This window comes from Prionailurus viverrinus, chromosome A2 (assembly GCF_022837055.1).
Source record: "Prionailurus viverrinus isolate Anna chromosome A2, UM_Priviv_1.0, whole genome shotgun sequence".
Taxonomy (NCBI): Eukaryota; Metazoa; Chordata; class Mammalia; order Carnivora; family Felidae; genus Prionailurus; species Prionailurus viverrinus.
The window spans coordinates 17,178,433-17,197,021 of NC_062562.1; the positions used below are offsets into that span (position 1 = coordinate 17,178,433).

The 18,589-nt window shown below is 51.5% G+C and overlaps 2 protein-coding genes across 3 annotated transcripts in view; both read right to left on the reverse strand.

Annotated features, from left to right (window-relative positions):
- Positions 1-9,074: 9,074 nt before the first annotated feature.
- Positions 9,075-11,089, reverse strand: TMEM89 (transmembrane protein 89). Its single transcript, XM_047849649.1, has 2 exons — positions 9,666-11,089; positions 9,075-9,273 (listed from the first exon to the last, which is right to left on the reverse strand). The coding sequence occupies exons 1-2, from the start codon at positions 10,050-10,052 to the stop codon at positions 9,088-9,090; spliced, it is 573 nt and encodes a 190-aa protein (XP_047705605.1). The 5' UTR covers positions 10,053-11,089; the 3' UTR covers positions 9,075-9,087.
- A 593-nt stretch (positions 11,090-11,682) lies between these two features.
- Positions 11,683-18,589, reverse strand: part of LOC125160279 (cadherin EGF LAG seven-pass G-type receptor 3) — a 36,563-nt gene continuing 29,656 nt past the window's right edge. For both annotated transcript variants that reach the window (XM_047849092.1, XM_047849091.1), the window contains 17 exons: positions 18,229-18,392; positions 17,855-18,019; positions 17,623-17,775; positions 17,261-17,343; positions 17,029-17,176; positions 16,417-16,530; positions 16,205-16,282; positions 15,808-15,903; positions 15,612-15,718; positions 15,396-15,465; positions 14,377-14,469; positions 14,196-14,291; positions 13,654-13,824; positions 12,838-13,014; positions 12,592-12,646; positions 12,206-12,342; positions 11,683-11,968 (listed from right to left, as the gene is read on the reverse strand). In XM_047849092.1, the coding sequence (XP_047705048.1) occupies positions 11,954-11,968; positions 12,206-12,342; positions 12,592-12,646; positions 12,838-13,014; positions 13,654-13,824; positions 14,196-14,291; positions 14,377-14,469; positions 15,396-15,465; positions 15,612-15,718; positions 15,808-15,903; positions 16,205-16,282; positions 16,417-16,530; positions 17,029-17,176; positions 17,261-17,343; positions 17,623-17,775; positions 17,855-18,019; positions 18,229-18,392 (1,922 nt within the window). In that variant the 3' untranslated portion in view covers positions 11,683-11,953. The remainder of the gene's footprint in view (positions 11,969-12,205; positions 12,343-12,591; positions 12,647-12,837; positions 13,015-13,653; positions 13,825-14,195; positions 14,292-14,376; positions 14,470-15,395; positions 15,466-15,611; positions 15,719-15,807; positions 15,904-16,204; positions 16,283-16,416; positions 16,531-17,028; positions 17,177-17,260; positions 17,344-17,622; positions 17,776-17,854; positions 18,020-18,228; positions 18,393-18,589) is intronic.

An 18,589-nucleotide genomic window follows, 5' to 3' on the forward strand; every position in this document is an offset into this window, starting at 1 on the left:
GCGTCCCGAATCCACTGTGTACTCGGGAGTTGCAGCGCTGTGTAGGGCTGCAGCCGCCGCGTGTCTGAGAATGGGAGCCCCCGCCCCGGGGTAAAGCACCAGCGAGGGCTCCTGGGACTATGAGGTAGCTTCTGATTGCAGTTTTCTCTTTAAAGGGTGAAGCAGATTCAGATGCCTGATATCGAAGGAAGTTAACAAGATGTTGCTAAGGGGCGCATGGGTGGTGGCTCAGTCGGTTCGCCGTCCGACTTTGGCTCAGGTCATGACCTCCTGGTTCACGAATTCGAGCCCCGTGTCGGGCTCTATGCTGACAGCTCAGAGCCTGGAGCGTGAATTCTGTGTCTCCCCCTTCCTCTGCCCCTCCCTGGCTCTTGCTCTCTCTCTCTCTCTGTCTCTCCCAAAAATAAATAAAAAACATTTAAAAAATCCCTTCTCTCTAAAAAACAAAACAAAAATCCAATATATTGTTAAGAAAAAGGAACAGTATAGAGACCAATTTGTGAAATAGGATTCCTTGTTTGAAAAAACACACACACGAAGCGATGTGCCTTTTCTAGTAGACCTCATAGAAAAAATTCTGGAGGAACTCCCTCGAAACTTTCAGCCGAATGACTTCTGGAAAATGGATTGAGGAGAAGGAGAATACACTTATGTTATTTTAATGCAGAATTTTTAGTTTCTACAAAAAAAGTTACTTTTGAAAGAGCATAATTCTGAACTCTACATGATTGATACGTGCTTTATTGTTTTGTCTTTGCGATCTTTCAAAAAATGTCAAATGTAAATTATAACTGTCTTTTACAAAAAGCAGACAAAAGATGCTTCAGTGTGTGAAGCACTGATTTAGACGTGAAAAATAAAATGAAATAGAATCTTCTAATTAGTCCATCTTTCCACTTTTTTAAAACTTTAGTTTTAAGTTTTATATTTACAGAAAAGTTGAGCAGATAGTTGAGAATTCCCATATATATCCCCCTCATACACATGTGCACAGTTTCCTATATTATTAACATCTGACATTATTAAGGTACATTGATTGTGATTAATGAACCAATATCAGTACACTATTACTGACTAAAGTCTATAGTTTATTCAAATTACCTTAGTTTCTATCTCCCACCCCCGCCTCATTCTAGGATTCCATCCAGGATACCACATTACATTTAGTTACCACATCACATTTAGTTACCACATCTCCTTAGGCTTCTCTTGCCTATGACAACCTCCTCCAGTGACCACCACATCCTATACCCTTCTGGCAGAGCTCCCCCAAAGAGTTCCCTGCATGCAATTCTTCTCCTCCCATTCTCTCCCAAATCCACTCCAGTCCAATGCCCACATCACTCCTCAAAAACCACATCTGTCATGGCAACCAGGGAGCCCTAGTGGCCTCCTTCAATGTAATTGGACACTTTTTCCTCATGAGACCCTCATCCTTTCTCCACCTTCAGGTTCCCGTACTCCGCTGTTCTTGTCCTACCTCCCTGGACACTCCTCCCTGGACAATCCAAGAACCTTGGCTGGTTCTTCCTCACCTCCCAATCTAACAGAGTGAGAGCCCAGGGCTCAGTTCTGGCTACCTCTTCCCTTCCTGATCAAGACTGTTTTCTGGTCATCTCATCCAGCCTCATGGCTTCAGTTCTGTCTGTACATACAATGGCTCCTATATTCCCATAATTCACTATCTCCCCTGGAGAATTAAACATGGCTAACACTGAACTCTTCACTCTCCCTCCCAAACCTATTCCTCCTATAATTGCTTTCATCTCTGTAAATGACACCTCCATTAACCCAGTTGCTCAGGTTAAAAATCTTGGAGCCACTGAGGTGCCTGGGTGACTCCGTTGGTTGAGCATCTATCTGATTTGGGCTCAGGTCATGATCCAAGGGTCATGGGATCAAGCCCTATGCTCAGCATAGAGCCTGCTTAAGATTCTCTCTCTCCCAGGGGCGCCTGGGTGGCTCAGTTGGTTAAGCATCTGACTTCGGCTCAGGTCATGATCTCGTGGTTTGTGGGTTCAAGCCCCTCATCAGGCTCTGTGCTGACAGCTCAGAGCCTGGAGCCTGTTTCAGATTCTGTGTCTCCCTCTCTCTCTCTGACCCTCCCCCGTTCATGCTCTGTCTCTCTCTGTCTCAAAAATAAATAAACGTTTAAACATAAATAAATAAATAAATAAATAAATAAATAAATAAATAAAGATTCTCTCTCTCCCAGAGTACCTGGGTGGCTCAGTAGGTTAAGCGTCCAACTTTGGCTCAGGTCATGATCTTACGGTTCACGGATTTGAGCCCCAAGTCAGGCTCTGTGCTGCCAGCTCAGAGCCTGGAGCCTGCTTCAGATTCTGTGTTTCCCTCTCTCTTTGCCCCTCCCCTACTTGCACTCTGCCTCTGTCTCTCAAAAATAAATAAATGTTAAAAAAAAAAAAAAAGATGCTCTTTCTCCTGCCCCTCTTCCCTGCTGTCTCTCTCTTAAAACAACAACAACAACAACAACCAGGAGCCACTGCACTGATAGCACAGAGCCTGCTTGAGATTCTCTCTCCTTTGTTCTCTATCAAAATAAGTAAATAAACTTTTTAAAAAATCTAGGAGCCATCTTGATTCCTCTCTCAAATTTCCCACTTAATCCTTTAGTAAATTCTGTTCCAAATAATTTCTATATCCAGTCTTCTACATCCCCGTCTCCCATCCCCACTGCTACCCTAGCGTGAGAAGGGAAAGGCAATGATACAACCAGGAAGTGTGATGTAGGAGTCTGGGGAAGGATGTGTTTGAAGATGTTGGTCAAAAAGGAAATGTTTACTGAAAAGTCAAGTACAAGCAGCAGCCATTGCAATAACTTGGCAAGAGTCTTTGATGATTCACTGTTCTTTGGAATTTACTCGGTATATGGAATGAGGTGAAGTCAAAATATCCTTTTTCTCCCTAAGTTGCAAACTGAACTTTCTAACAGCATTTCTATTATTACTAAGTGATCTCTATGCCCAACGTGGGGCTTGAACTCATGATCCTGAGATCAAGAGTCGCATGCTTTACCAACTGAGCCAACCAGGTGCCCCTCTAACAACATTTCTTGACCAGACCTTCTTTTTTTATCCATCTCTATCCATATCTCCTTTATTACCCACCCCAGAAATTCTCAAACACGTAACCAGGTCTGTGTGGGCTGCCTGAGAAGGCTCTGGCACTCAACTTACTCTTCTCACTCAATATTTGTTTGATATACTCACCAGTTTATTCTGGATTTTTTCCTATTTAAAAAACTTTTTTCATATTAAAAAAATTTTTTTTAGATTTACATTGTCCTAACATATACATAAAATTTAGTATCTTAACTACTAAGTATACAACTCAGTGGCATTAATTACATCCAAAATGTTGTGCAATCGTCACCACTATTTCCAGAACTTTTTCAGCATCCTAAACAGAAAATAACTGACCATTTCCTTCTTCTTCCAGCCCCTGATAATCTCGATTCTGCTTTTTTTCTGTATAAACTTGCCTATTTTAAGTATCTCACATTGGTGGGATCATACAACATACGTTGTTAAAAACAAGAGATCCAAAATAGTCATTTATGCTAAGCCCCATTCCACCAGACCAAACTTTTTGGATATGCCTTTCATCAGATATGAGGGGAAGGGGGTGGCCATTATTCAAAACTTTTTTTCTGCCCCTTTCTCTCTTTCTACTCTGCCTGAAACTTCCGCAATGCATATATTTTTCTGCTTGATAGTGTCCTACAGCTTCCTCAAGAGCTGCACATTTTTTCTTCATCCTTTTTCTTTCCGATTCTCAGACTGGATAATTTCAGTCATCTTACTTTTAAGCTCACTGACCCTTTCTTCTGTCTGCTCCAATCTGTTGCTGAACCCTTCTCGTGAGTTTTCCATTTTGGGTTTTCTAGTCTTCAGCTCCGGAATTTTTAGATCCACTTACAATTTTGTGGGTTTTTTTCCTATTTAATTTTTTTAATGTTTATTTATTTTTGAAGGAGAGAGAGAGAGAGAGAGAGAGAGCATGAGCAGGGGAGGGGCAGAGAGAGAGAGGGAGCCACAGAATCCTAAGCAGCCTCCAGGCTCTGAGCTGTCAGCACAGAACCCGACATGGGGCTCAAACTCACAAGCCATGAGATCATGACCTGAGCTGAAGTTGGACACCCAACCAACTGAGCCACCCAGGTGCCCCTTAAAGTTTTCGTTTTTACTGATATTCTAATTTTAGGCAGACATTATTTTTCTGGTTTTCTTTAGCTATTTGTCTATAGTGTCCTTTCAGTAATAATTCCATTGCCTGGGCGTACTTAGGGATGTTTCCTGTCAGGTTCCTTTTTTTCTCGGCAAATAGGCCTCACTTTCCCATTTCTGAGCATATTTTGTAATGTTTGTCGAGAACTGGACGTTCTGAGTGTTACATATGATAATTCTGGAGATCGAATTCTCTCTTTAGGGATTGCTGATTTCAGCTTGTTGAGGAGTGGAGCCATCATGACCTTTCCATACTACTTTTACGAAGTGTATATTCCTTGTTGTGTGTAGTAATTGAAGTTTCGAATTTATTATTTCTGCAATCAGCCAGTGACCTGACAAAGATTTCCTTAAACGTCTTGCTCCCAAAGGAAAGGTGGGGATGGGGGTGGGGGGTGAGGTCTACTTAAATTCCCTGCAGCTGGGAAGCTGCTTCAGCCTGTGGGGGTTGAAACAGGGAAATTCATTGAATTGAATTCTTCATCAAGTTCTCCCTTGGATGCTGCAAGTGTTCAACTAGACTTCTGAGTTCCAAAAATAGCTGCTGCAGTTTCTGCTAGCTTGATAGTTATTTTGGTGGAGAAAAGGATTCCTGGAGAGTCCTACTCTGCCATCTTTTGTGATGTCACACCCTGTTCTAAATGATTTGTAAAAAGAATATTCCATCTAAAAGAAAAGCCTAATTTGATTAGAATTATATAGGGGTGCCTGGGTGGCTCAGTCGGTTGAGAATCCGACTTTGGCTCAGGTCATGATCTCGCATTTGTGGGTTCGAGCCCCGCATGGGGCTCTGTGCTGATAGCTCAGAGCCTGGAGCCCACTTTAGATTCTATGTCTCCCTCTTTCTCTGCCACTCTCCTGCTCTCACTGTGTCTCTTTCTGTCTCTCAAAAAATAAAACATTAAAAAAAATTATTACAAAAAAAGAATTATATCAACTCCAATAATTTGGGGAAAGTGTTTTTTTGGACAATTGGCTGAGAATTTCCAGGATCAGGGCCTGGTTCTGTTTTGACCATTTTTCTCTCAATCTTTCTCCCTCCTCTTGCATTTTACCATAAATAGCAAAAAGAGCAGAGGCTGAATTTTCTTTTCTTTTTTTTTTTTTTTATTTTTTTTTAAATTTTTTTTTGTTTCAACGTTTATTTATTTTTGGGACAGAGAGAGACAGAGCATGAACGGGGGAGGGGCAGAGAGAGAGGGAGACACAGAATCGGAAACAGGCTCCAGGCTCTGAGCCATCAGCCCAGAGCCTGACGCGGGACTCGAACTCACGGACCGCGAGATCGTGACCTGGCTGAAGTCGGCCGCTTAACCGACTGCGCCACCCAGGCGCCCCAAGGCTGAATTTTCAACAGTTTCCTTGGAAATCTCCTCTACTTAATGTCCACTTTCATCATTCACAAGTTCTGCCTTTCACCAAACTGCTGGACACAACTCCACTAAGCTTTCCTCCCGGAAAGGAGAAAAGGAGGAAAGGAAACCTCCTGGTTTCCAATAACATGTTCCTCATTTCCTTCTGAACCCTCTCTGGCAGCATTCTCAAAGTCAAGATTTCTGCTAATGGTTTAAGGCTGTCTTGGCTTTTTCCATTATGCTCCTTGACATTCTTCCACCTTTTGTTCACTGCTCAATTCCAAAGCCATTTCCATGTTTCTGGACTTTGTTACAGTAGTACCTTGCTCTCAATATCAACATCTGTATTAGTTTTCTATTGCCAGCATGACAAATTACCTCAGACTCAATGGCTCAGAACACAAATTTATTATCTCACCATTCTATAGGCTCAAAGTCCAACATGTATCTCATTTGGCTGAAATTAAGGCATCAGCAGGGCTATGTTCATTTCTGGAGGTTCCAGAAGAGAATTTGTGTCCTTGATCACTTGGGTTGTTGGTAGAATTTAGATCCTAGTGGTTGTAGGTCTGAGGTTCCTGTTTTCTTGCTGGCTGTCACCAGAGAGTTATCTCCAGCTTCCAGAGCTCGCCTGAATTCCTTGGATTTTTGGATGGTGGGAGATCCCTTCCCCCATCTTCAAAACCAGAAACAGAGGATCAAGTACCTCTCACAATTTAAATCTAACCAACTCTCCTGCCCTCTTCATCACTTTTAAGGGCTCATGTGATTCCATGATTCCATGATTCCAAGGGCCTAGCAAAATAATCCAGAAAGATCTTTAATTCCATCTGCCAAGTTCTTTTTGCCAGGTACTATAACATATCCACAGATTCCATGGGCATCTTGAAGGGCCACTATTCTGCCCACCATATCCTCACCAGGAGGTACCAAACCCTGTCCCTCCCCAGCCTGCCACTTCCTCCTCTCCAGGGCTCCTTCTTTCCACTGAAATTCTGACCATCTTATAGTTCCTGGACCAGGCCAAGGTCCACCCCCACACCCTCCACAAGGACCTGTCATTCTGACTGGAGCACTGTCCCCTACTTTAGTCACCTCACTTTTCAAGTGTCAGCAGTCAGCCCACCTTTGCTCCATGCCCGCACCCGCCTGCCGCCCACTGCCCTGACTAGGCCAGCACATCTCTCTGCAGAGTCATGGCTTTTATTGAGTTGGTTTCACCACCACCACCACCACCACCACCCTGCCATTTGAGTAAGAGAGGAGCCGGTTCTGTTCTGTACATCAATGGATCCTCGTATCCACAATAGACTAGCAAATGGTAGGTGCTTACTGAACCTTGTAGAATGTAGAAGTGGGCCTAACAAGAGGCTGATGAATCTCAAGCTTCAATGCCCTTCTCTTCCAGACCTTGGGAGGAGCCCCAGGAGTGTGTCCATAGCAAGTCTTTTTTAAACTCACGAAATGAGGGGGCGCCTAGGTGGCGCAGTCGGTTAAGCGTCCGACTTCAGCCAGGTCACGATCTCGCGGTCTGTGAGTTCGAGCCCCGCGTCAGGCTCTGGGCTGATGGCTCAGAGCCTGGAGCCTGTTTCCGATTCTGTGTCTCCCTCTCTCTCTGCCCCTCCCCCGTTGATGCTCTGTCTCTCTCTATCCCAAAAATAAATAAACGTTGGAAAAAAAATTAGAAGGAAAAAAAAAACTCACGAAATGAAGATATTCTAACTGCATGTAGTTAGAACCTCTGTCCTTTTCTAGTCAATCCCTCCATCCTACTCACCTCTTACGGGGATACTGGAGAAGTTATAACATTTGGGGGGTTCAGCCAAGAGGAAGGTGGGTTGGGGATTGTCCCAGGTTGGCTTCTCTAGGAAGCAGACTCCCCAGAAGGAGATTAGGACATTTACCAGGGATTCGAGATCAGCATCTGACGGAGAGAGGGAAAGGGTTGTGCCAAGGGCAAAAACTAGCTGTGACAAGGCCGCCTGCAGCTGAGACCCTTCTTGATGACTGGCAGCAGCGGGCTTCTGAAAGGGGACCACCTCCAAGTTTACCAAGGGGACACACTTGGCCGGGGTTTAGAGGGACCTAATGTGGTTGCTCCACTCGGGTGTGCATTCACCTTGTCATTTCTGTCCTGGTACATGAGGCCTCCAGGAACCTCCTGCCAGGTCAGACAGAGCTTCTGGTCAGGACAGAAATGCAGGATCCTATTGCATTTAGCACCTGCCCCAGAGTGCCCGGTGCTAGAAAAATTGTGAGCCATGGAGAGAAAACAAGTTTTGAAATGTATGTGGAGCCAGAGCCTACCTTTGGGAAATTCTTCCAAAATATAGAGCTTCTGTATGAAAGCAAGTTGATGGCAGTTTTCCAAACTTGAAAAACATCCAGACAATTTATGTGACATCATAATAGTTTAGGAGAGGGATTTTCTAAACTATCAATAATTAAAACACAAATTTCAACAATCAACCATGTTAGAAGGAAGACTGAATTCATCTGTTTTCTGTGTATAGAGGATATGTCCCCTGTGTACTACAAAATCTTCATCCTATATAGTGGTTATCAGAGTCAGCAGCCAGAAAGTATAGGAGTACAAGTATTAATGTGTTAGGAAGTCGCCACAAACACATTATTGGTCTGGATTTTGCATTGCAGCATCACTTTTTTTTTTTTCTTAAGTAGGCTTCATGCCCATTGTGGAGCCCAAAGTGGGGCTTGAACTCACAACCCTGAGATCAAGACCTGAGTTGAGATCAAGAGTCGGACGCTTAACAGAATAAGCCACCCAGGAGCCCCTGTAGTGTCAGCTTTTTAACATTTATAATCTCTCACCATTTTTTCCTCATTTTAATGCACTTATTTCTATTTTTGAATTCGTAATTTTATATTCTTTTTCTAAAACAGATAAACATGCTTAGGCCTCAGTACCCACTCAACCTGGATTGTCCTCAGTAGAAGGAAGAGAAGGGGTGAAGTTCAGCCCTCACTCCACTTTCAGGGGCCTTAGAGCAAGGACCACTCGGGTGCCAGAGCACGGTTGAGGCCGCCATAAAGATGAAGGTGGCCGAGGCTCACCCTCCACCTCCTGACCCCCCTCATCCCCAACTGGGTGCCCTCACTGACTCAGTCAGGTTGTTACCTCCTCTGGGCAGCCCTCCATGGACCAGCCAAGTCTTCCCTGATGGTCAAGTCTTGTCCCACCACACCAGGGCCCCTAAGGAGCCCTGGAGAAGGAGATGTATTTATGAGTGAGACCTTAAGGAAGAGGGGGCTGTCAGTGGGGGCAATGGAGGAGTGTGAGTCATCTCCACGTGCCCACCCATCCTGGGCACAGAGGCCTCAAGTCTGCCGACTGCAAAAATAAAAAGGAGACACAGGGTCCAGGCGAGCTTGGAGACGACCCACACACAGGCCTGAGCCTGGCCCAGGGCCTCAGGCCACCCCCACCCCGACTGGCCACCAGGCAAAGAGAGACATATGTTGGGTCACCCACTCTGGGTGGGAGACCCCTTTATTGGGGTTTTCTGTTTGGTGGTTATATGCCGCAGGTGGCAGTCAATATGGACCAGGAGGGCATCCAGCATGTGCAGGACCCCAATGAGCAGGGCGCGGTCTGAGATCGGATTCCGCCGTTTCCAGGGTCCGGAGGGGCTAGTGGTCACCTGCGGGTGCTGAGGATAGGACCAAGAGGCAAGAGTGAGAGCAGAGGGATGGGATCAGGGTGCAGTGAGGGGCAGCGATGGGGCCAGGGAGAAGGGCATAGGAAGGCAGATGGTGATGGAGGGTCACCGAGGGTCTGCCATGGGCTGGGGTGGTCGTGGGGGCCAAGGGGGCTGGATGAGGAATAAGGATATTAAGGGGCGGAGGGACAGATGGGGACAGAGTACTGGGAGTGGTCAGGGGTTGATGGGTGTGGACAGATGTAGGGACCAGAGAGTGTGAGCGGTGGGGGAGGGGCACAGGCATGGGTAGGTTGACTGGGGGAGGGTTGGGTAGAGGACGTGATCTCACTGGGTCTGAGTGGAGGCAGGAGGCTGGGGGAACAGAGCAGTGCTGTGCTCACCTCAGACTTAGTGCCCTGGGAGCGCCACCGCTGTAGCACTGCACGGCTGACCATCAGCATCATGGTGGTGGTGAGTGTGACCCCAGCCACAGGGTAGATGCGGTTCATCCCCAGGCCCATCCAGTGGCCAGGACAGCCCAGACTGCCCCCACAGCCTTCCAAGGTGTTCGGATGACACCCCCAGGGCTGTAGGTCCAGCCCCACCTGGTACCACAGGGGCCGTGACCAGGCATGGGAGGGGGCTGACATCGCCAGCAGGGACAGCAGTAGCAGGGCGAACGGTGTGAGCAGCATGGCTGTGCCAAGTCCCCGGGTGGAACCTGGGTGCCTGGCAACAGACAAACACCCCTCCCCCAGGGGCAGGCAGCAGGTTCCAGCTGGGTCCATGGCCTTTCCTGAGGGGCAGACTGGCCAGAAAACACAGCAGGGTGGGGAAGGGGGGCTTCCAGGGCCAAGATAGGCGGTACGCTTGAGGCCTGGGTGCCGATCTCTTAGCCAGCCCAGGACTGAAGAACAACTCCTTCCCCCAGCCTCCTTCCTCCCTGCTTCCTTCCTCACCTAACATTCAGTCCCTCAAATTCTAACACCCCATGGTCCCTAAGGCTGCTGTCTGGCACAGAGCCGCTTGCTGGTCCCCAAAGCCCAGCCTACCCCACAGTCCAAATCACAGTAGGGTGAGCCCTCAAAACTGTGGGGCCCCTACAGGCTCTGAACAAAGCCTGAAGGTTCTCTCTGGCCTGTGAGGTCCTGTGTGCTGTGGCCTCCCTCCAGACTCAGGCAGGCCTCTCCGGTGTTCCCCAAAACAAGTGCTGTTCCCTATGCCAGGACACGGTCCTCCATTTCTCATGGCTGGTGTTTCAGTCTGTGTCATCTGCTCCCTTAGCTTCCCTCCCATGAGCATACTGGGCAACACAGTCCCTTCTCTGTCATGTGACCCTGTTTTTTTTTTTTCTTCAAAGAAGTTCTAACTCTCTGCAGTTTCTTATTTGAGGTCTGCCCTCCACTCAGACACATAAGCTTCACTTACCCAATATTTGCCAAGCATGCCAGGCACCATTCCTGGTGCTGGGATACGTGTGACAAAGCAGATAAAAACCTCTGACTTCCTGGGCTGTGATTCTGGGGGCTGGGGCAGGGAGGAGGATTCATGAACACAGAACAGGGTGCTGATGCAGAACACGATAAAAACTGAGCTGGACAAGGGGCACTTCAGTGACTTGAAGGAGGGGTCAGCCTCTATCCACTTGTCCAGCACAGAGCTGAGCACCTGGTCAGTACCTGGGGGACAGCAGTGTTCATGTGCTTTTGAGCAGGTGACTCGAGCCCAGCATTGCTGTAAGCATTTTGTGGCACTGACTCATTTAATATTCACTGAGCAACCCAGGAAGCGGGTATAATCATCATTTCACTATACTGCCAAGACACAGGCCCAGAAAGATTCTAGCCGCACCGCCCCGCCATCACTCAGAGCTCAGCTGGCCTAAAGGCCCACTGCTGCCCACTAGGGAACATGCCTAGATGCTGGCATTTTATGGTAGAAATGAGCACGTTTCTTGGTTGACCATGACCTGCAGAGCCCAGGTGATGTAATGATTATGAACAGGCATTTTCCCAAGTGGACAATCCTACACATTCTTCTAAACACAGACCAGCAGCACCTGTGAACACCATGCTTCCCCCCCCCCCCCCCCCCCGGTTCACTCACACCCTCCGGGGGCTGCACCTCATTGGGATCATTCCTGAGAAGAAGCTCTGATTCCAACTATCTTCCAGATGAAGACATAGGTGCCAAGGGTTGAGAGCAGCTGGGGAACTTGGACCTGGGGTACCCCCACCCTGGGCCCCATAACTTTCCCTCTGGTGGCTGTCTGCTGTCTCACCTGACTCTGCCCTCCCCAAACCTTCCTCCCAACTTCTGACTCCAGTCCCCACTTTGGGGCATAAGAAAGGTCAGGAGCCAGGGCTGTAGATGGCTGCCCACCCCACCAAGCCCCCACCAAGGCACAGCAGAGCCTGGTGTTAGGCAAATAAATCTTTATTTCTGGGGGTAAAATCATACATCTTCCCCCAACCCAGCCAGTGCCAGTCTGACTCCAGTGCCCCATCCCAGGCCTATAGCACTGAACTTGGAGTCCCAGAACCTCCATCCCTGAGTTGTGTGTATGTGTGTGTGTTTATACAGAGGGGACTCCTGGGGGACATCTGGAGGCAGCCCAGGGTGGGGGGGGGTCGTTCTCACAAGTTACAACATTCAGAGGGGAGCAGTCTCAGGCAGGGTGGCAGCATGGTCAGAGTTTGGTCATCTGAGGAGGCAGAGGAGGGGAGGCTCTGGTCAGTTTCCAAAGGACACATATCAGCCCCTTCCCCCAGGACAGCAACCCCTGCTCCCAGGAGCAGCTTCAGCTAAAGGCAGGAAGGGGCAGCAATGGGTCCACCAGGGGCAGATCCATCCAGGAAGGATGGACTGCCTGAAGCTGGGGGTCAGGGTAGGGACAAGCAGTAGACAGACAAAAAGCTCAGCAAGACAGAGGCCAGCTCACCAAAACAGGGCTGGCAGGGCTGGACCTCGGGTGTTGGAGGGCAAAGAGGACAGCGTCGTGGACAGAGGCAAAGAGATGCTGCTTAGTGATCGATGCATCGAAGAAGTGCCCAGCCTCAAGCTGGGCAACCACAGGGGCTGTAGGCAAGGAATAGGTCTCCCCTGACTCATAGAACCACCAGGAACCCCAACCCCAGCCCCCCGAATACCCTGACCCATTTCGTCCCTGACCTCTACCCCTGAAGCTACATCTAAACCTCCAGTCACTCTTGATCCTTGACCCCTGCCCCCTCAAGACACCTCTGACCTCCAGTTTCCGAGACCTTAACTCCTTGGCTGGAAGAGCCCACTCCCCTCCCAGACCGCTCATGTCCCCACCCCACGCACTGTGGCAGGCGGCCATGTACACCTCCACCTCGATCTCTCGGAAGTCACGGAAAATCTGCAGCAGAAAAGGGGGCCAGACTCAGAGGGAGCCTTGTGGGTTCCGAAGAGGGAGGCTGGGGTGGGAGGGAGTTTTGAGGGGGAGCTCAGAGGGCTCTTGGATCTAGTTATGGAGTCGGGAGGCTTGAGGGGGGCCTTGTCTTCTCCCAGGGCTCTTCTGAGGAGTGTCCCCAGCCCCCAGCCCCTTACATTCTTCAGGCTCTTGAGGCACACAGTGTCCACAAAAGAGAGGGCTCCCAGATCCAGGACGAGGCTGTGGAAGTGCGGCTGAGGCAGGCCCAGGGCTTTCAGTGTGGTCACATCTGGGGCCTTAGCACCTTCTTGACCGCTGGCTACCATACCTTCTAGCTCATTCCCTGTGCTCACCTGCTGGCAAACCAGACACACTGCAAAGGCTGCCCATGAAGGGGTGATGTCAAGGAGCACACAGACATACAAGGACACATAGGGTCAGATGTGGGAGCATGCACGTAAACACCCACATATATTGGGACATTCAGGGGACACTGGAGAACCAGGATGTGGGGAGTCTCTTGTATGCAAAGGCAAGAGGGACACATGAGGACACACAGGAGAGGACGCCCAGACTCAGGAGCACATACAGACTTGCATATACCGCTCTGTTACCTCCTGCACCCAGGCTTACTAGGGAGGCTTAAGAAGGGAGGGCGCTGGGCAATTGTAGCCTACCCTCAGTCAGCCAGGGCGGAGCAGGGAGGGGGCCCAGGGACACATGTGCAAACGCAGACACCCTGGCATACCATCTGGGCCTCTAGTTGAGCCTGGCATCCCTTTTGATCCCATATTTTTCCCCCACTCCCAATCCTTTCCCTTTACCCATGAGCGCAGACTGTGGGGTCTTGTGAACTCTACAAATTCAAGGTCTTCCGATGGCAGACCAGAGAGCCACAAGCAGAATCTATGGCAGATCACTAGACCTCTCCCCATAGGGCATCTGATCCATCACCCACCCCCCTGCCACTGGCACAACCACTTAAAACCCACAGCTGGTAGGTCCGTGGCCTTCCTCTCAGGACATGCATGGGCAACCCCATCTCTGCAGCTCATGGCTGACCCCTCTCCCTCGGCCTTGGAGTCCTCCATGTTGTTGCTCTCCATGTCTCTGGTGCTGGAGTGGACTTCGATAGAAACAGAAGTGTCCTTGGAGGCGGCAGTCTAGGTCAGGGGAAGAGAGGGGCCGTAAAAAGCTGTCCCAGCTGTCATCTGACAGCCAAGCCAGGCAAGTCTGGTACCACCCCCAGGCTTTGGGCAGGTAGGCAGGCCAGGAACTGAAGCTTGGGACCCAGGGCTGCCAGACTGAAGGTGGTGGGGTTCTGACCAGCTCCAGGAACAGCCAGATTGGAAAAAGATTGTGGTGGTCCATGCTTGTTACTGGCTTAGGATGTGGGAGAAAACAAAACTCCACCCAGAGCACTGACCCACCAGGGGAGCAAAGCAGGGATCCTGGGGGCATCAGGGAGAAGAGGGGAATGAATGAGGTTAAGAAGTCAGGAGGCCAGGAGTCCCTGGCTCAGAGAGGCCCCTGCCTGTTTCTGGAGCTTCTTCAGTCGCTTCAGCTTTTGCTCCTGCTTCTTGACCAGCTTCTTCTTCCGGGAGATGAGGTGGTCAACATCCACACCGCACTAGAGAGAAATGTCAGAAGGGATGCAGACATTCTGGGGAGGTAAGGGACCCTATGACACTCACCCTGGGGACCCCAGGCCTCACCCTCTGCTTCAGTGCGTCGCTGTAGAGCTCAGCATTAGCAAAGTACATGGTGGCTGAGGAGCGGAAGATCTTCACGCCTGGGACCTCCCTGGCCTAGGGATGGGTCAGGGTTGGGGGTGGCTGAGCCCTCTGCTCTCCTGGTTGTATCTTGCTCTCCTGCTTTCCTCTCCTGTATGGCCCAAGGGCCCCCCATCACCAAGCCCCTGCCCTCCCAGACCTTGGGCCACAGGTTTGGCTACATAACCCTAACACGTCGTCCTGCTCCCTACCCCTCACCCCCACCACCCAGACCCTCAGCCAAGCCCATCAAAGCTTCCTCCAGGGCACCCTGAACCTTCCCTTCCCATCTCCCCTCCCTTCTGTTAAAACCCAGGCTAGGCTCTTAGGCCTCCTCTTGGGTCTCCACCCCCCACTCTGTGGTCTGTTTTCTGCATGTACACAGAGAGACCCTCCCCAGCTCCCATTCCACCCAGGACACAGTCCAGGTCTCTGCTCAGCACCTGGGCCTGCACAATGTGCCCCCACCTCCCTTTCCATCCAGCTGAGCTCTCCCCCTCCTGACCACTCCTCCCTCTGCCTGATTATACTGTACTCAGACTCCAAGTCTCCAAGTCAGCAGGAATGGGCTTGTTTTATTCCACTGCCCCTACTATTAAGCATGAAACTTCTCAGGAGGTAAACGAATGATAGAGATGTAGAAACTCTGCTGATCAGATCAGAAACAGCCTCTCCTTCACCCTGGTGCCCCAGGCTCCTGCCCCACCAGCATTCCTGTCCCAGAGCTGCTCCACAGGACAAGACAGACCCCTCTCCTCAGGCTCCCATGGCCCCTCTATCCACTCCTCCTCTGTCCCTTCCTAGCTCTGAGGAGGGTGGCAGACTAGAACTCCTCCCCTGAAGCTCCAAGGACCAAAGCACCCTCAGTCCCCAGGGTCTTTGCCAGGGGCAGACAAGACTAACAAAGGCCCATTCAGCCTCTGTCCCACCCCCAGGCCTCCTGCTCAGCCCCTGCCACCCACCTCTGAGTACTCAGCCACATCTCGGTAAATATCCGTGTCTGGCACCTGCCCCAAGATAGAGTAGTGGGGCCTGTGAAGGAGACCATGTGAGGAAGGGGCAGCGAGGGGGTACCAGGGAGCCTGGGTGACCCCCGAGATGCAGGAAAGCGGTGGGGAGAAAGTGTGGGCCTCGCTCCCTCACGAGCTGGGATGGGGGGACCCAGAGGGGAGACTCACAGCTGCGTACGGAACACCACAAGCAGCAGGGAGAAGACCACTGCAACGGCCAGGCCAAGGTCCAGGTTCAGCAGGATGGTGGCCACAAAGGTCACCAGCCAGATGAGCTAGAAGCAGAAGGGCAGCGGCCAACAGACTCTAGAGGGGGCCCTGCTGTAGGTCCCCACCCCCACCCATGGGCTCACAGGCCTCTCACCAGATCCACTCGATTTGCCTTCCAGAGGGAACATATGTCGGTGAACTGCTTCAACATGCCCTTCAGGTTCACGATAATGACGGCTGCCAGGACTGCCTGGGTGAGGGGAGTGTCACCAGGGACTTCCGAGAGGCGCCCAGGTGCTGACAACCCTGACCACCCGGGCATGAGCCCCGCACGACGCCAGCCGCCACCTGCCCCCTGAACTGAACAACTTGGATCTCACTCGGAAGGGTTCCAATCCCTGATCCTTAACTCCAAATCCCACCCCAAAGAGCTCAACCTTGAAAAACAGGGCATGAGCTTGTGTCCCTGCCCCTCACCTGGGACCTGACTGATTTGAGCCCCTGGCCTGCCCAGGTCCCTCAAGCCTGGCTGTGGGGAGGAGGCGGCTCACCTTGGGCAGGTCTTGGAAGAGTTCCCCAAGTTTGACGATGATAATGAGGATGAAGAGGGAGGAGACAGCCCCAGCCACCTGCAGGGTGGGAGTGAGCAGGGGGGTGGGGTGGGGTGGAGGGTAGGGGAGTAGGGTGCAGGGAGGAGCAGGCAGGACCGCCCAGCCAGAGCGGTGTGCGCGCGCACAGATGCACACCCGCACCCGAAGCCCACCTGCGTGTTGCCCCCGGTGCTCTCCTGTACCAGGCTGCGGGACATGGAGCAGCTCACAGGGAAGCACCGGAAGATGCCCCCGACGAGGTTACTGAGGCCGAGAGCCACCAGCTCCTGGTGGAGGGAAGTGCGGGTGTGTCATGTCTGGTCACCGTACCACTGTATCTAGGCCCAGGTGTCCCCAACCTCCATCCTCATTCAACAGCCTCCAGACTTGGCTACTGTCCCGAATGCCCTGGCCACTGTCCCAGTCCCCTGCGTGGCCCCAGCACATTTGTTTGCTGTTTCTTTTCTTTCTTTTTAATGTTTATTTATTTTTGAGAGACAGAGACAGAGACAGAGCATGAGCGGGGGAGGGGCAGAGAGAGAAACACAGAATCTGAAGCAGGCTCCAGGCTGTCAGCACAGAGCCCAACATGGGGCTCAAACCCACAAACCGTGTGATCATGACCTGAGCCAAAGTCGGATGCTTAACCGACTGACCGATCCACCCAGGCGCCCCTTGTTTGCTATTTCCCCGTCCCACCTGCTATACCACACACTGCCCCACCTCCACCCCCCAGGCCCTGGCATCTCTGTTTACCCAGCTGCCCCCATATCCTGCCACCAGACCTGGTTGCTGTCCACCCGGTAGCCGTGCCTCAGGGCGAAGATCTTCCCCAGTGAGATGGCAATGGCGAAACCAACCACGGCGATGGTGAAGGCATAGCCCACAAGACTGGCGAAGAGCTGGGGGTTGGGGGCCACTGGGGGCACCAGCCTGCAAAGGGCATCTGTGAGGCCAAAGGAGGGTGCTGGCCCTGGCTGCCCACCCCTCCCTAACCCGACAGGGGCCAGAGCTCACCCTGCAGGAATGTTGCCCACGACATCCACCCCAAATCTGTGCTTCAGACCCACGCCATAGGAGATGCCTGTGGCTCCGATGAGCTGGGGGGAGAGGACAGTCAGAGTGTGGAGAAACTACTTTGGCAGGGAAGAAGGGGGCCTGAAGCAAAGCCTTCAGGAGATGGGGAGAAGTGGACAACTGGGTAAGGTGCTGTTTGGGGACTGGAAGGCACCAACATGGGACCTTTCTGCTGTGGTTCCAGCCACTCCCCAGGAACTCTCCCTGGTGCCCACTCTGGCTGGTCTTTAAATCCCCGAGGGTACCTGCTGGCAGGGACATATCCTCCCTTGCCCTTCCCCCCTGCCCCGAAGAATCCGAACCGTGAGCAGTTCCCCAGGGAGCGGCAGGGGCAGATGTCGCTGCAGTTTGTCATTCAGCAGTTTCACCAGCACCAGCACCACTCCTGCCACCAATGCGGTGACCACAGTGCCAACCACGCTCTGGGGCAGCTTCCAGCAGACCTCCAGAACTGTCTGAGGGGAGGCAGGGTCACAGCCAGCACTCCAGATGGTGGAGCACACCCTACACGTCCCTCCTCCCACCCTCACTCACATAGATGAGGGACAGCGGCCCAGAGCGGCTGCTCAGTTGGAGGCCAAACACATACTTGAGCTGCGAGACGAAGACCTGTATGGACGCGGCTGTGGTATAGCCGCGGACCAGAGGCTCTGACAGGTAGGTGACCACGAAGCCGAAGTGGACCAGGCCCAGCCCCACCTGTGGGGTGGCCAAGGACAGTCAGGGAAGACAAAGGCCCTCAGGGCAGTTAGAGCACAGCCCGGGGCAGGTGGAATCCAAGGGGCATGAGTGAACAGCAATAGTGAGAAGGGCAGCGATGGTCAGACTCAGGGGAACTGGCAGGTGAGGGTGGGGATGGGGTTGGCAGCAGTGGGGGTGGGAAACACATACTCCTGACTGCTCCGCACCTGGAAGAGGCCGACCAGGACACTGAGCGTGGCGGCCAGTTGCACCCGGGCAGCATCTCTGGCCTCCTCATCGACTGTAGCATTCTCAGCCTGCAGGAAGTCCTCATCCGGGGCCAGGGATTCCGTCACACTGCCCACCATTACAGACATGACAGCAAAGGTACCTGCAGGGACAGGTCAGGGCAGGTCTGAAGGGGAGAGGGCACTGCCCTAACCAGGAGCCCTGTCCTTAAGGCAGAGGCCAGGAGACATTCAGCTCTAGACAAGTATCTTCAGACTATGCCACACAAACAGAGGCAGTGCTGGTGGTCATGTATGAACCCAGAGCTCAGGGGCTCTTGAGGGTGGCTAGAAACGTTGG

Coding starts and splice junctions, on each gene's coding strand:
- TMEM89 (XM_047849649.1), bottom strand. CDS start 10,052: ATGGACCCAGCTGGAACCTGCTGCCTGCCCCTGGGGGAGGGGTGTTTG. Junction 9,274..9,665: donor CCCAGGGCACTAAGTCTGAG/GTGAGCACAGCA, acceptor TCCTATCCTCAG/CACCCGCAGGTGACCACTAG.